A 16,214-nucleotide genomic window follows, 5' to 3' on the forward strand; every position below is an offset into this window, starting at 1 on the left:
ATGGACCGACATTTCTGCCTGTCCCCTTTGCGACATAACTGTGAGAGTGAAGATCTCAGTGCACTTTAAAGTTCATCTTCCTGATGCCTAATGAGTTCCAGAGCCTTTTTTTTTCTTTTGCAAGGCTTTCTTATAGCTTTGAGGTGGTAAGCTTTGTGATGAATTGCTTTGCTGTTGTCTTCTTTGATTCCTGGTTGTTTTGGCTAGTAACATGCAAGCGGCTTCCCAGTGACATATATATTTTGTCTTTAGTCATGCACTTAGTTGACGAAGTTGTTAACATAGTTAACATGCGCACGTGACGCTGTTCGTTTTTTTTGTGCACAGGACGGCAGCCCTTGACGTGGAACCAGTCTACACATTCCGGGCGCATTCGTGAGTGTCTCTTTGAATTTGTCACTTGAGTTTTCTGGAGTGTTTCGCTTTGCTTGTAGCTGTGAAGTAGAACAAGTTTCCATGCACATCGTGCAAATTAGGAAGTAATAGCCTGTTCTGATCAAATTGCACTTCTAACAGTGTTCAAAAACAGCAGGTACTTGTTTCATGCTGCATGCGTAATTAATATGCATATGGCATAGGCCTGGTGCTGTTAATCACTACCATTAGGGTACAGTATATGCGAGGGTGAGCCTTTTAAAGTGATTGGAAAATGCCGCATTAGGTTGGACAGCTCTAGGCAGATTCTCTGTAGCGGAATGAATTTTTGCTGTGTTTGTCAACACACTGTGGATGCCTTGTTTTTGTCATGCTTGCTGGTCGTGCCTGCTCTATTGCCACATGCTCGCAATGTTTTTAGAAAACTCAGCTGTAACTTTTGTACGAACCACACTCTTCGTAGCGTCTGTAGTGCTTTGCTTGTCGAAACAGTCAGCACTCCTTTGTGCTCTCTTTTAAGGGTTGCGGATGGCATTCCAAGAGAAGGGAAGCCTATAGCAGGGGGCGGCAAAAAGTTAGGTGGGTGGATGAGATTAAGAAGTTTGCGGGGATACAGTGGCCGCAGCTGGCAAAGGACAGGGTTAGTTGGAGAGACATGGGAGAGACCTTTTTGCCCTGCAGTGGGCGTAGTCAGGCTGATATGATGATGATGTGTATGTGTCACGTGGTCAATAACTCGGCCATGCATGCTGGTAACTGAAGGATGTAGCACAGTTATTTTACCCTTGCTGTGTGGTATGTTAAAATCAATGCTCGAAGGAGTGCTGCCCACATTCATCTTTTGTCTAAATGGCAAGCTGTTGCCTGAGTTGAGTTGAGTTGTTGTATGCTACAGGTGGAATTAGCCTTGCTTATTCTGCCGGCAGTTGCTCCACCGTAGCGTCACTTATATGTTAATAATGTCCTAAAACCGGTCAGATCTGCCCCGCTATGCACACAGTCACTTGTAATAGAATATAGGCCACTCCCGCAGTCACCGTCTATGCACACATTCACTCACAGCACAGCATAATCCACTCCAGAAGTCACCATCTATACACACATTCAGTCGCAGTAGAACACAGTCCATTGCGGAGCCACCATCCGTGCACACATTCACTCACAGAATAACATAGACCACTCCAGAAGGCACCATCTACGCACACATTATATCACAGGAGACAATAGACCGTAGAGACAATAGGAGACAATAGACAATAGAGTCAAGATCAGTGTCTTGCAGGAATGTTAAAAGAAGGCTGAATCACTGGGCTGCGCCCCGCGCAATGTGCTTCAAACTTTCAAATTGTCCCACTTCTACTAAGCTCCACACAAATAGTCAACAGGGCTTGGTAGACAGTTTAATGTGAGACAAGCTTTTTGCCTGTGTCAGGCAGAATATATAATGCCTCATAGAAGTATCGAATACCATTACTTTAACGCATCATGTCCTGAAGATGCACGTGCCCCCCCCTCCCCTTGTCTGTCCCTTTTGATGAGGTTTGACCACTGTCCAATCGTGAGCGCCGTCTGTACAGGGGCCCCGTGCTGTGCCTGGCGATGGGTGCGACGGGGGAGCAGTGCTTCAGCGGCGGCCTGGACCACACCATCCGCTGCTGGAACGTGCCCAGCTCGGCGATCGACCCCTACGACTCCTTTGGTGCGTGCCAGCCGTGGCGTGGCGAGGAATTATGGTGCACCTCAGTCTCGATAGCATTGGCTGGGAGACGGTGATAAAAGACCAATTACATGCTTAGAGAAGATTGCCCAAAGCTAAACAGTGTGACCCACCCTGTGGCAAACCCACTGTGGTGTCTCATTGGCTGTGGCATTCAGCTGCTTAGCTCTAGGTCACTGGGTCGGTTTCTGGTCGTGGTAGGCGCATTTTGATCGAGGCGAATTGTGAAGAAATTCCCGTGTACTCTGTGTTGTTTGTGCACGTTAACGAATGTTGGGTGGTTTAGTTAATCCGGAGCCCTCCAGTATGATGTCCCTCGTGGCTGAGGTTCCTAGTTTTCCGGAATTCCACCAAAAATGGAGATCTTTAGCATTTTCGCGGAATTATGGGTTTTACTTATTGAGTCTTCACAATTAACGAGGTTTTACTCTACGGGGTAATTTTTATTGCTGCCAGGGTTCTTTACTCGGACAGTAGTAGTACCGTCTGGGCCTTTTCACATTTCATTCACCCCCCCCTTGTGCTGTACAGTGTGGGTGCACATCGAAATTTCCAGAGCCCTTCACTGCGGCATTCCTCATAGCCTGAGTTGCTTTGGGACATTAAACCCCCCATTAACCCTATAAAAAAATGTTTAATTCCTATGTGAAAAGATTTGAAAGATGGCTTTTCAAAGGTGTTATCATTCGTTGCTGGTTGTGGTCCTCGTGCTTGCCCAGCTCAAAGTGGTCTGTAAACTTTGACAGCAAATTAACACTTGGCTTGTTCAGGAAATTGAAAATTAACCACATTTTGCATGTTGTAGTATTGGCTTCTTGAACATAGATAGCAGTGCATTCGTTTTTTTTTTCTTTGCACACATCCCTGTGATTTGCCATGGGGTTTGGCTTGTCCTTGCTGCCTTTTAATCTTGGGAAAAGAAGTGCCTCTGTAGTTGCACCATCAGTGATGCATAGATTGGTTCGGACTTGGGGGTTGGGTGGCATTGAAGTGTCCCCACACTGTGGTCGGGCTGCAGCGGGAGTTGCCCAGTGATTACAATCTGCCTTCGCTAGTGGGGTCCTTCGAGCCTTGACTGGGGGAGTTTGGAGTCAAGCACCCTTTGCAGTTATTTTCTTTGCTTTCTATTAACTTTTATTAATTCTCTTCCTCTTCTTTTCTGTGACATTTTTTTTATGTATCATTCTTCTTCCCTAATCTTCTTTTTTTTTTTTCCAAATTTTTGGAGTGCTTACTCAAAAAGGGGATGGGTGCGAGCCGAATTTGGCTAATCATGATTGGCGGGCTGCTTGTCTCCATCTCCTTGGTCTTGGCGGGAAAAGGAAAGTGCCACTGTGCGCGAAGATTATGAGATCTGAGGGCGACTCCCTTGTGTGAGCCATCCGACAGTGGCTGATAAGGGCTAAATTTCACAGCTGGTGCGTGCACAATCTTGCCAATGATATCGCTGGGTGTTAGCAGAGGCATTTCTCTTTTAAGCAGGTGCAGGAGCACCTTGCAATGCTTTATTTTGAGGAGTCGTGTGAAAAATGGTGAAAAACTCTGTTACAAAACCATACTAAGGTATTCACCACACTTGCACTCAACGCGTAGAGAAGTCTGCTGTTATTGCGTGTTTGCGACTGCACTATTCGGACATTTTCCCTGGTCTTTTGAGGTCTGAAATAATGAAGTTTCACTGCATAGTGAAAATCCTTCTGCCATAGTACATTGGGATACCTACAGCGAGCTCATGCACCAGGCTCGTGAGATGCGAGAAAAAAAGCCAGCTTCTCAGGGACCTTGGGCCATCAAGGCAAAGCGCGCGACATCATGCACTGGCTAAAAAGAGTTGCTACGAATGTGGAAAGGTGGTGGCACAGGTCATTGAGACTGAAGAGAAAGCAGTGAAGAAATCTTGAGACCGGCACTGAACTGTGGCACGAAGGAGTAGCGCATGTAGTCGCTGACATGTAATGTACTGTCGGCAAGTTTTTCGGCCGCTTTTGCAATTGCTGGGGTTCCCAGATTTCACTGGTTGGTTCATTCAAGCTAACACTGTTCAGTGTCCAACTTTGCATTGCAGCAGGAGCAGCAGTCAATCGAGAGTTTTCATTTTTTTACTCTCCGTCTGTCTCACATTCGCAGAGCCGGGCGTCCTGTCGGGCACCCTGTGGGGCCACACAGACGCGGTGTGGGGCCTGTCGATGCATGCAACCAAGCTGCAGCTGCTGTCGTGCTCGGGCGATGGCACCGTCCGGCTCTGGTCCCCGCACAGCAAGGTGCCCCTGCTGCACACCTACACGGCCCCAGACCCCGGTGAGTGCATTTGCCGGGAAAGGGGGAGGCCATGTGATGCTCTGCACTGTAGCTGGCATCGGCTCTTCTTTTCTGCCCTAATGTGGTGAAGAATTGATGGCGGTTCTGCTCTGTGGCAGTTTGTCTTGGCAATAGAGGGGTAGGCTACATGGGAGTGTCCGTATTACGGAGTGTCCGTATTACGGAGGGTCCATAATTGTCATCCCGTCAAATAGTTCGGCTGCACGACTGTGCGTCTTGCCCATTGTTTTCCCCGCCCTGCAGTAACTTTATTCTGTCGCTGGAGCAGCTGGTGCCATCTATTCGAAGCTTCGTGTAACTATACATGCATAGTAAATTTGATTGTATTTACGTTGAAAGTTGGCAGTTGCTTTAGAAATATGCCTTAATTTACACATATTGTCAGGGTACTGTTTGAAAAGGGAAAGAATTGGGTTCTGTTTTCTGCTGTTTATGAAGAGAGGCCATGTTTCAAATCGGTGGCTTCTTCTGCGGAGTGTAGTAGGTGTTCCTGAATGGCTGTTCTGATCGGAAGGACGCTGTTTTTAAGGGTGCATAGCCGTAGCCTGAGCCAACGCTGCCCGCCTGTAACAGTGCGAGCACTTGGGTTTTACTGGTTGTGGTTCATGTGGCGTTTCTTCGGATGTGTGCAGTCGTGGTTAACCTTTCGACTGTAAAGGAGCGATGCAGTGGACTTTCCTTTAACTCACCTCATTTTAATTGCTCGTTTACTCTAACTGAAGCTTTGGTCCCCTTGGTTCGAACTCTAGCGACAGTAGAATCTCGATACCAACACGATTGATGCAAATTTCGGGATCGTATGAATTTGCAAAATTCTCTGGTGGGAGTGTGTAATCTGCAGTGGGCAGAATTTGATGTTCTGTACAGTCTCCTGCGCCACTACGGTTCATACGAACACTCAAGCCGCGACCGTACCTGTGAGCACTAAGCGCGGCTCATATATCATCGCCAGTGTCACTATCGCCTGTTGCGCTGTACGCACCGTGCTTAGTGAGCTGTGGCTGTGCAGCCGTAAATGAATCCTGTCGTTTTGTTTGTTTTAGGTGATAGGAATTTTTTTGGCGACCCCATGAGGTTCGTGTCTTCGCGATTTTTGCCATAATTCGAACAGATTTTCGGTCCCCTTCAGGTTCTAATAATCAAGAGTAAGCTGTAATGCTGGGGCAGTGCAGATTTTGACGTTTGCGCTTGAGTGGGTTGGTTTTTTTGTCGCTGCAGCATCTGTGCGAGTTTGACCCCAGAATTTGTCTGTTTTACAACTCGGCTGTTCCCTCCTTCTGCTTCTCCTATCTTGTTTGTGATGTTTTGGCCGCTGGCACTTCGTGCAGCTGACGGCATCCCGACGTCGGTGGACTTTGTCCGCTCCGATGCCAACCAGATGGCGGTGGCCTACACGACGTCGCGCTCGGTCATCATGGACCTGGAGACGGGCAAGCAGGTGGTGCGGCTCGACAGCGACCAGAACCCAGGTGGGTGGTCACTCGGTGGTTAGTGCAGCTGTCATCGCACCGGGAAACGACGGGAAAGCCCTGCTGCGTATGCAAACGATGTGAAAGTGAGGCGTGTGAAACCCCATCACTGCCCTTATAAACAGTCAGGGTAGCAGTGGATCCTTTGGTACAGTGGAACCTCGATTATACGTCCCCCGGTCATGCGACGACCTGCATTTTACGACGAATTTGTGCGGTCCCGGCAAAACCCCCATCAGTTTAGATTTTTCGAATCTAAGCACCCCCTCTCACTTTGGGCATCGCGATCGTGAAAAAAAGGGGGTGCTTAGAATCGAGTAAATACGGTAGGCACACTTTAGCCAGTCGATAACTGGGGTGCCTTAATCTTTCCACCTATCAAGAAAACCGCGTGCGCCGCTGCTCCGCTGCTCACGGCAGCCTCAACGGCCATTTTATCTTGTTTGTTCAAGACTAGCCCTCTGCCGGCAAAAATGTGCTGCATTTGTGTTCCGGAAAAAAAAAAAAGAAAACGTTAAAAAATATCACGCTTGATTTTCAATTATACAACACCCGGATTATACGACGGTTTCGCGCGGTCCCCTGAACGTCGTATAATCGAGGTTCCACTGTAGTTTCATCTTTTTAAACAAAAGGGCGGTGCAAACAAACCGGGCAGAAAGCAGTAGACGAGCACCAGCTTCCATGAAGCACACCAGGGAAAACTTCTTGTCTCTTTGTTTTGTTGTCTCTGAAGGTTGTGCCAGTGTAGTCTTCTGCGCACAGGTGCAGCTTCTCTGTGCACCAGAGGCAGCTAAATTGGGCTGCATTGCAGCTGAGTGACAGTTAAGGTTACAGTTTGAGAGGTGGCTGGCTCAGTTGTGGGGACTGGTTCAGTGGACTGGTTCAGTGGTGGAGACTGGTTGAGGCTGACAAATGTGCTCACTGTTTTTCTGCCTCACAAGTCTGCCATAGGAGAAAGCTCAAGAGAGGGAGACTAGTTTCAGCCAGTTTACACTTCGCAGCATTTACTCATTGAAAGCTTATGTCGGGCAGCACTGAACAGCCATTTGGTGTGCCTGCATGTGCAAGGCGAGAGCATATGTTAGTCGCTTCTCTAACAGTGGCTTGGCACGATATGTTTCCTATGCAAACTGGTACAGGAAACATACCGTATTTACTCGCATAATAGGCGCACTTTTTTTCCCGAAAATCCGGCTCAAAGTTCGAGGTGCGCCTATTACGCGGGTAAAATTTCCGGAAATTTTTCGACTCGCAAAATCGAACGTACCGCATAAACGCACTCGTGTATGGGCCGCACCCTGTTTTCCCGCAGAAAATATTATAAAACAAAAAAAGATCCGCGTAAGGGTCTCACCGAAACTTTCCACGGCCCACGCGGGAATAGCCTTCGAAATCCACGCGCCGAGGCCTCCACGATCAGCTCCGGCTGCGCGCAACGGGCGCTTGATCGCGGAGGCCGCACACGCGCACAGGAGCTTCCAGACGCCGCCCACGGAGGGCGCCCGAGGCCAAGCTAATCATCATTGTCATCGCTTTCCTCCGCCGCGAGCTTTCGCTATCCATATCGCCATCAGCATCACCAGCTCCAGTTTTTTTTTGTTGCTGTCATGTGCGGTAGCGGTAGCACGTTAGTTCATCGTGGTTTGTGGCTTTGCCGCCAAGCGTTGCTGTTTTAGCTCGACGGGCAAGCACCTTAATAGCTACACGGCTGGGAGTTTGCTCTCGAACACAGCGTGCCTAAATTTTTGTACGTGACTCCAAGCGCCGAGGTTTTCGCGGGCCTAAGTCTCCGGGAACGTTTCCGGCTGGTGATGAAGCTTTCTGAACAGACGTTTAAAATGAGCATCCCTGAAAACTGTGCGCGGCTCTTCTATGCGATGCCGTACGTGCTGTGGGTCCGCAGCAGCTGCGACGGCAGCAGCACTAGTGAGGACTATAGTAGTCAGTTCAGTTAGAACTTTGTTAAAATAAACATTGGGGTGCGGCGACGCGTCGTCTTGCAATCGTGTAAATACAGTATTGATCACGGTGCCAAGTTCGGGGTGCGCCTATTATGCGCGGAAATAAAAAAAATCTGATTTTTCGCGACCAAACTAGGGGTGCGCCTATTATGCGAGTAAATATGGTATCACTGGAGGGCTGCGATGGTAGGGAGTCAAACAGGGGAGATGGGAACTGCCGTTTTCTTTTTTGTTGGTTTGTCCCCTTTCAGCAAGACTGATGGAATCAATCGCAGTGTCATGTTTAAAGGTGCTCATAGCACACTTGTTTGGTCATCTCCTCTTTTTTTTCCGTTTCTTGTGCCACAGATGCGAGTGCTCTGAGCAAGCAGATCAACTGTGTGGTGAGCCATCCGACCTTGCCCATGACGGTGACGGCGCACGAGGATCGCCACATTCGCTTCTTCGACAACAACACTGGTACGCATGTCCCTGCGCTCTCTGGCACCCAAGTTGAGCTCCAAAGATGCAGATGACTGGGTCACGGGGAAGTAAACAACAAATAGGAATGGAGCAGTGTTATTGCAATATATAAAGCAAAAAAAGATGCTAAATGTTGTAATTTTTGGCTTCACCTTCCTGGAGCAACTACATAGTTCTGGAATAATTGTAAGCCTGGATATTGATGAGTCAAAATAGTTTTGAAGCTCACACTTGTATATTGCCACACTGCCTTTTGGTTACTAGTCTTGCTTAAATGACTCTATAGCAACTCAGTAATTGACACTTTTCTTTGGAACTCGTGCTACATTCGCTTTCCTCTGGCTTTTGCGTGAAATGCAGGCAAGATGGTGCATTCGATGGTAGCCCACCTGGATGCCGTCACGAGTCTGGCCATAGACCCCAATGGCCTCTACCTCCTCTCAGGAAGTGAGTAAACCTCTGGTGAAATTATCCTGCCTGAGCGTTTTGCAAAGCGTCATCTGCCCAGACTGAATTTCGCTCCAGGCGTCACTGAGCTAGCACTGAGTGATGAGTGTGCGACGAAGCTCTTCATCCTAGCCTTGTGCACTCTTGCTGCGTTCCCACTGAATTGATTGGTTTGGTGACAGTTCTCAATATGGCTACCGTGTGCAAACCTTTTGGGTTCTACGGACACCAAAACATTGGTTGTTAATTTGTACAGTCTTTGTCAAAAGTAACCAGGCTGCACGTTTTTTTCTTCTCAGTCGTACATTAAAGCTATTATGCCAGCCCTCAAGCTCGAAATCTCTGTGTGGTAAAAAGAACCCCTGTTCTTACCTTCAGAAAACATTTTGATCTTTAAGGAAGCTGTGCGGGCTCTGTTATACGAATGAGAAGCAGACCATGGAGCCTGGTTACTTTTGACAAAGACTGTACACGTCTTTATGAGTTGACAAAGACTGTACACGTCTTTATGAGATGTATACTGGTCCGAAGTATCGCACTAGTCTTAATTATCGGAGCATGAAAAATCGGTCTGTTACTGTAGCTGGTTTGAGCGCCTGCAAATCTGTAGATCTTGCTACTTCTTGTAACTTGTAACACATATGTTTTAACACGTTATAACACATTGTAACGCACTATAACACGTCTGTGCGCATGTGCAGGCCACGACTGCTCGATCCGGTTGTGGAACCTGGACAACAAGACGTGCGTGCAGGAGATCACCTCGCACCGCAAGAAGTTCGACGAGTCCATATTCGACGTGGCCTTCCACCCGTCGAAGCCGTACATTGCCAGCGCTGGAGCAGACGCCCTCGCTAAGGTCTTCGTCTGAGGAGGAGCACGATTGGCGGCAGCAGCAGCAGCCGGGGTGTGTCATACCACGAAGGAACGCGAGATTTTTTTTTTTCCCCGAAGAAGAGAGCCTACCTTCTCTCCTGCACGCACCATCTCGCACACACATGTGCAGCCCATCGCTGCCTGCCTCTCCCCTTCTCTGCATTCCTTCTTCCGCCATTTGTAACATACCGACGTCACCGTGTCGTCGCAACGCGATGTGTGTATGTGTGCGTGTCTAGCGTCCAAGGAAGCAAGCAAGCAAAGAAGGAAGGAAGGAGGAGTGCGAGGATGCAAGTTCTACAAGACCACCACTGGCTTTGCACGAGAGGAGAGAAGGGAGGGGGTGTGTGCTACTACCCCCCCGAGATGACATGCGTGTTTCAGCCGCCTACCTAACTTATTGAACTGCCGTCGTCGCCGCTTCGAGGAGGGAGGTGATAGGAGGAGGGGAAGGAACAAATGTTTCCTTTGTTCTTGGTTTCAGTCTCTTGCGAACTCCCCCACCACCACCACATCCCCCCCAGTCATTTTTTTTTCTTTTGTCCCCTCTCCCCCCCCCCCCCCCCCTACTGTTACACTCGTGGTTTTGACATCATTGTGTGTGCGTGTGTAGTGCGTCGCCTGGTTTGCTCTCCTGCCCCCCTCGTCCACATCACCTTCGAATTGGATTGGATTGGATTGGATTTGGGCTTCCTCCTGTGTGCGGTAGCGCCACCTGCCGTGCGGAGGGGGATGTCGCCGTGTTCGGTGTCTTCTCGAAGAATGGCCAGAGGAGTGAGGGGTGCCTGTGTGTGTACGTGTGCGCACGTGCCCACCAATGTGTGTTGGCAGTGGACAAAGTGAGCCAGCAAGCAGCTTTGGAAGGACGACGGAGACTTTCGGCGGGGTCTGCGTTGACTTGCGCGCTGTGGTGCGCGTGCCCCCCCCCCCCCCCCCCACAGAGACTGGCCTAAGAGCACCGACCTCGGACAATACTTTTTCTCTCTCGCTCTCTCCTACCACATCTCCAATGCTTTTGGTACGGAAGAGGGGGAGAGGAGCCCCTGATTTCTAGGAGGGAGTGCTTTCGTTGTGGGGCTGAGTTTTCTTGGGAGGGGTTCAGAAGCCGCCGTTGCCGCCTTCAGCGTTGTTGCGCATGTCCCACGCAAGGAGAGCGATGAAACCAGGACTCTCTTTTCTCTTTCGTTGGCCCCATTTCGCACCAAGCCACGAGTGTGTGTTTCATGAGCGTGGTTAAAAGAAAGTTGCCAGTCTTGCCCTCTCGTATGTGCGTTCACGTGCCCGCCCCCTGTCCTTCACCAAGCGTGAATGCTTGTACAAACACTTGTCTCCGTGAGTCTCATTTTAATCCTTGCTTTTTCCTTTCCATTCTGACGTTGTGTGGGCTGTTTTTATTCCTTTCTCCCCCCATCAGTTCCTCGCACACTTGTTCCTCAGTGCAGTGATGACTGTGCTTTACAAGCCTTCAAAAGGAAACGGGGTTGACGAAGGCGCCGACACCTCGCCTTCCCTGGTGTGCGCGGATCGTTACACCTAACTGGAAACATTCTTTTCCTTCCCCTCAGCGGCATGTGCAAATATTTTCCCCCCGACATTAGTTCCAGGGTGTCGTAGGCTTTTAGGGCTTAGCGAACTAGGCGTGAAATAAAAAGAAAAAAAAAAGTGGCTGGAGGTGGGAGGTGTCATTTCGGTTGACACGCGAGGAAGTAAGAAAAAGGGACTCCGGCATTGGCAATGCTGCGTCCCTTTCTTCCCTGCCGGCCATCATCTTGTAAACTACTGTAAGAAAGACTCTCATGACCTTTGACATGCACTCGCACGTCCCAGTCTTGACTGTGGAGGTGTAGTGGGTCTGTGTACAGAAGGAAGGTGACAAAGCAGCAGTCTAGTTTTTTTTTTGTTGTTGTTTTCTTCCCTTTCCGCCGAGGGATCGCTCTTTGTCAGCAACAGCTTGCAAGTCGTGTCTCAGCTTCTAATGGAGGAGGACGACTACAAAGTCGGTTTATTTCATTGTTGGTGCAAGAGCACCGGATGAGAGGCGGGGGCCAAACAGCACTGCTCCGATGCGGAGCATTTTTATTTTTTTTTTGCTTTCACCTCATTTGCCGTTTTGCTCGTTCTCCCCGTCCCATACCTCCCCCGATCCAAGCCAGCTCGGTTTTTTGACCTCGTTCCTACCACGATCGCACCTGTTGTGCCCCGAAGTTATGCACGGCCGAGCGGAGAGACTCTGCCTTGAATTTACCGTCGTTATACCAAGCCTGGGGTGTTAGCAGTTGGTGTCGGAGCCGGCCGATATGGGGGAAAGAAAACGCTGCAGCCACTTTCATTGCCTTTGTGCTCTCCGAGGAATGAAAAAAAAAAACAACAAATGAAAAGCCCTTCACCATTTCTACTTACACGGAGTAAATATGAATAGGCAGCTTGAGTACTTTTTTTCTTTTTTCAGGTATGCGACACTGTCGCATTGAGAGGGGGCTATGTGAAGAGCTGTTCCCGTGTCTCACTTTTTTTTAAAATGCAAAACCTAGATATTTATTGAGGAGACCCCTCCTTGTCCTGTGCGTTTGCTTGCTGCGGTATATGCTGGGATTGGATGAGCATTGTGGCTGTTTAGGCTTGACGCAGTGTTAATTTTTTTTCCCCCTCTCCATCAAAGAGTTGATTCAGACAAAGGCAGGGAAGGGAGCCTCTGCAGTTTTCACGTCACCCTGTGTGTGTGTGTGTCAGGGGCGCCAGTTTTGTGCAAAAATGTCGCCTCGTCGTCGGCGGCTGTGTGACCTGTGCTTCTTACGGAGGACTGCTTAATAACCGTGAAACGGGAGAGAAAGCGGAAGGAATCGTCGCCCCCCCGCAAGCAAGACGACGGGACACACGCTGACCCTATGTAATTTGCCTGCATTATATAATGTGTACAGAAACTGTATGTAGTCATTTGCGAATGTTTATTAGTAGAAGAGCAATCTACCTATCCCCATTTTTTTTAATGGTTTCTTGCCTGCTTTTAACCCTCTTCCCCCCCCCCCCCATTCCCCCTCCCCGTTATTCTTTTCCCCCCCAAAGTGTAATTGCGTGTTGTGCGTTTCTTATTTGCAGGTTCAATCCTGCTTTCCTAAGTTTCACCTGAGTTGAGTATATGTGTGTGTGATTTTTTTTTTTTTAGAGGACGCTGCAACTCTTGGAGTGATATTTGTTTTGTTTTTTTCCTCGCACGTTTGTTCGTGTGTGAAGTCTTCATTGAAATGCACGAGTGACTTGATCTGCTGCCTGCAAGAATTGTGGGCGTCAGCAGCTGGCAAAATGAGACTACAAAACTGAATTCCTTTTGCTGTAGGCTTCTTGGAAGCAAGTTGAGGTTTTTCCGCGCATGCATCGTTTGGCCAGGGTTTGTCCATGTGCAAGACTCTTTTGCAGGTTGGGCTGGCTTTGCTTGTTTCGGCAAGCTTGCCGCTGGTCTAAGGCGCGTGTGCTTGCTTACTCTCATGCTTGGCAGCACAGATACGGCAGAGAGCTTGGAAAGACAGCTTCACCTACTATGCAATAGCTGAGGGGGAAAGGCCCGTGACGAAGACCTTTCGAAGTGAATTGAGAGTGCAGCAGAGCTGTTAGAGCCTCTTGCTTGTTTGTGTTGCCAGTGGAATTGCTTTAGCGACTACTCTCTTTGGTTGCATTGAGCTTACGTGTACATGCAAGTTATGAACATTTTTTTTGTTCGTAGCTGTCATTTCTATGCCGCTGTCGGGAAGCTAACTGCGTTGGCATAAATGATACAAGTATTTATTTCTCCGTTAGCTTGAAGGAGGAAAAAAACGCGAGCCCGACAACACGTTGCCAACGCCACTCCACTCGGCTAAACAAATATAGCCGTGGTGTTCTCGCACAAAGGTTTTATTGAAATTGTGGCTCTGAGTGCAGCGTCCTTGCGTGTGTTTGAGAGTAACAAATAGAACTTTTTTTGAGTATGTCTACGTTAAAATGTCCTTTCTCCTGCGTACAGAGGATTTAAGAAAAAAAAATAAACTAGGTTTTTAAAGTTTCAATGGGAGAGAGAAAGCCTGAAGGTGGATGTGACACAGTGCAGGAAAGCTGGAACATTACTTTTTTGTGTCGTTTTTTTTTTCTTCCTGTGCTTTTTCTCGCTTGTTCCGGCTTGTATGAAGAAAAATGGGGAAGAAGTTTATTTCGATAAAAATGGTAAATAAAGATTTGTGAGTGAGCCAGTGGTTGAGAGTGTGCTTCTGTGTGAATGTTTGTAGAGGCCTGGGCAAGTAGAGCAATTGCCCCGCCGCGGTGGCTCGGTGGTTACGGCGCTCGGCTGCTGACCCGAAAGACGCGGGTTCGATCCCGGCCGCAGCGGCTGAATTTCGATGGCAAAATTCTAGAGCCCCGTGTGCTGTGCGATGTCAGTGCATACTACGGCGTCCCTCGTAGCCTGAGTTGCTTCGGGACGTTAAACCCCAATAAAACCAAAAACCAAACCAAGTAGAGCAATTCTAATTCGCCTGGATTATGCTTGCCACTGTCGTTGGCAGCAAAAAAATGTAGACATGGGGTACAGCGAAGAGTGGGACCTGAAAGATTCGGGTTCGATCCCAGCTGTGGCAGTCGCATTTCAGTGGAGGCGAAATGCTAGAGGCCCATGTACTGTGCGATGTCTGTGCAGGCTAAAGAATCTTAGATGTTCAGAATTATCTGGAGCCCTCCACTGCGATGTCCCTCATAGGCTGAGAGATGTTAAACCCCATAAACTAAACCAGTAATGGAGTAGCGTTGGAATAGAATCTTATTGCCCTGGCTGGAAGCTTTTTAAGGTAGCATAAAGATGACTAAAGGAAGCAAGACACCGCGCTCGTGTCATGTCCTGGCATTTCGTGATGGAATCTATCGGGGTCGTATCGACAGTCTACACCGACCGAACGGCTGCCAAGTGAGAGGAGGGAGCCATGTTAGTACAGCTGGCCGCCACCAGGAATGCTAGCATCGCCTGCAGCGGAGCCAGCAGGTGGGAGGGGGAAAATGAGGCTCATGGTGTGTAGGTGCTTAACGTTCCAAAGCGACTCTGGCTACGAGGGACGCCGTAGTGAAGGGCTCCGGAAATTTGGCCCATTTGGGGTTCTTAAACCAAAACGACTCGGGCTATGAGGGATGCCGTAGTGAAGGGCTCCGGAAATTTGGACCACCTGGAGTTCTTTAACCAAAGCGACTCGGGCTACGAGGGACGCCGTAGTGAAGGGCTCCGGAAATTTGGACCATCTGGAGTTCTTTAACCTGCACTGACATTGCACGGTACACTGACCTCTAGAATTTCGCCTCCATCGAAATGCGACCGCCGCGGCCGGAATCGAATACGCCCGCGTCTTCTGGATCAGCAGCAGAGTGCCGTAACCACTGAGCCATTGTGGCGGCTGGGGTAGGAGGGTGTGTGGCGGAGCCAATCCGTAACGCGGAAAAGTAGGAAAAAAAGCCCGGGGAATTTCCACTCGGCCGTCGCCCTACGCTTGCATCGCGTTGAAGCGGTCGGTCCGTTGGCGTTCAGCAATCAGTTTGCCATGGATTCTGTACAGAAAAATTGGAGGCTTATCAAGGTTAAGCCCAGTGGATGCGAAGCATGCTAAGCAGCTGCCTCAGTGTGGATGGGGCTAAGTAACGGAGACGTGGTTTTAGGTTAATCGTCGTACTTTATTCTTTGCAGCCCGACAAACACACTCTTATGGTCCGTAAATGCATGACTCTTGGTTTGCACGTTTAACGTCCTTAGCGTTTGGAGGCATCTTGACCGCATACACGCCCGGCGCAAAGACGCTGGCGCGGTTGCGGGCACAGAGACTGACGCGACGGCGGGCGCGCGCCGCTTCATCCCTGGCGTGACGTCACATATCACGTGATGCAGCGATGGTGGCGCTGCTGCCGTGACGGCGCGAACCGAAGCGTGGAGGCCTCCGCCGGGCGACGTCCGACGGCGCGGTATGAGGCCCCATCTGCAGCCGGTGTGACGTCATCACGTGACGTCACATCATGTGATCTCACTTCAAGGTCAATGGTGGCCACCGCCGGGCATCGCGCGAAGGCCCGAAACCTGCGTTAATATGCTTCGCATAATAATGAGAGTGATGTTGCAGCGATGACTGTTTCTGCACCGTGAAGCTCAATGGGCATATAAGTAAGTCTGTAGTCCACAAAGTGTGCTGGGAACGCTAACTGAAGACTGCAAGCAGAGGAACGAATATACACACACGAGCGTAGAGATGCCCAACTGGGCAGTCGCTTGTGAAACTCCCTAAGCAGACCCTCTCGCTTCAGACCTCTGCCACTAATATGCCAAAGCCGGTAAGCTTGGGTAACTTTTTTTTGCCCGAGTGCACCTTTTCCTTACAAAATGGTTTTCGTATCTAAAGTGCAATTTGGTGCTGGTGTGCTGCTGATGTCCGAGTGAGGAAATAATTGCAGTGGGCCACACGAGAGGGTCATCATCTCGGTGCGCGGTGCTCTGTCTCTTACGTAGTCATTGCAACAGCACTGCGCAGCGAATGATCAGACAGGCTAAGAAGTAAAGTGTGTTGGTCAGTCTTATTGCACGTTTCGGTA

The 16,214-nt window shown here is 49.3% G+C and overlaps 1 protein-coding gene across 9 annotated transcripts in view; it reads left to right on the top strand.

Moving 5' to 3' along the window:
* Cka (Connector of kinase to AP-1) overlaps nt 1-13,845 on the top strand; it is a 106,517-nt gene extending 92,672 nt beyond the window's left edge. For all 9 annotated transcript variants that reach the window (XM_089556974.1, XM_089556976.1, XM_089556975.1 and 6 more), the window contains 7 exons: nt 328-375; nt 1,953-2,074; nt 4,220-4,390; nt 5,740-5,880; nt 8,193-8,303; nt 8,667-8,753; nt 9,455-13,845. In XM_089556974.1, coding sequence (XP_089413100.1) covers nt 328-375; nt 1,953-2,074; nt 4,220-4,390; nt 5,740-5,880; nt 8,193-8,303; nt 8,667-8,753; nt 9,455-9,624 — 850 coding nt within the window. In that variant the 3' untranslated portion in view covers nt 9,625-13,845. The remainder of the gene's footprint in view (nt 1-327; nt 376-1,952; nt 2,075-4,219; nt 4,391-5,739; nt 5,881-8,192; nt 8,304-8,666; nt 8,754-9,454) is intronic.
* The last annotated feature ends 2,369 nt before the right edge of the window (nt 13,846-16,214 follow it).

The sequence above is a fragment of the Amblyomma mixtum genome, chromosome 8 (genome assembly GCF_055824585.1).
Source record: "Amblyomma mixtum isolate Tamu chromosome 8, ASM5582458v1, whole genome shotgun sequence".
NCBI lineage: Eukaryota > Metazoa > Arthropoda > Arachnida > Ixodida > Ixodidae > Amblyomma > Amblyomma mixtum.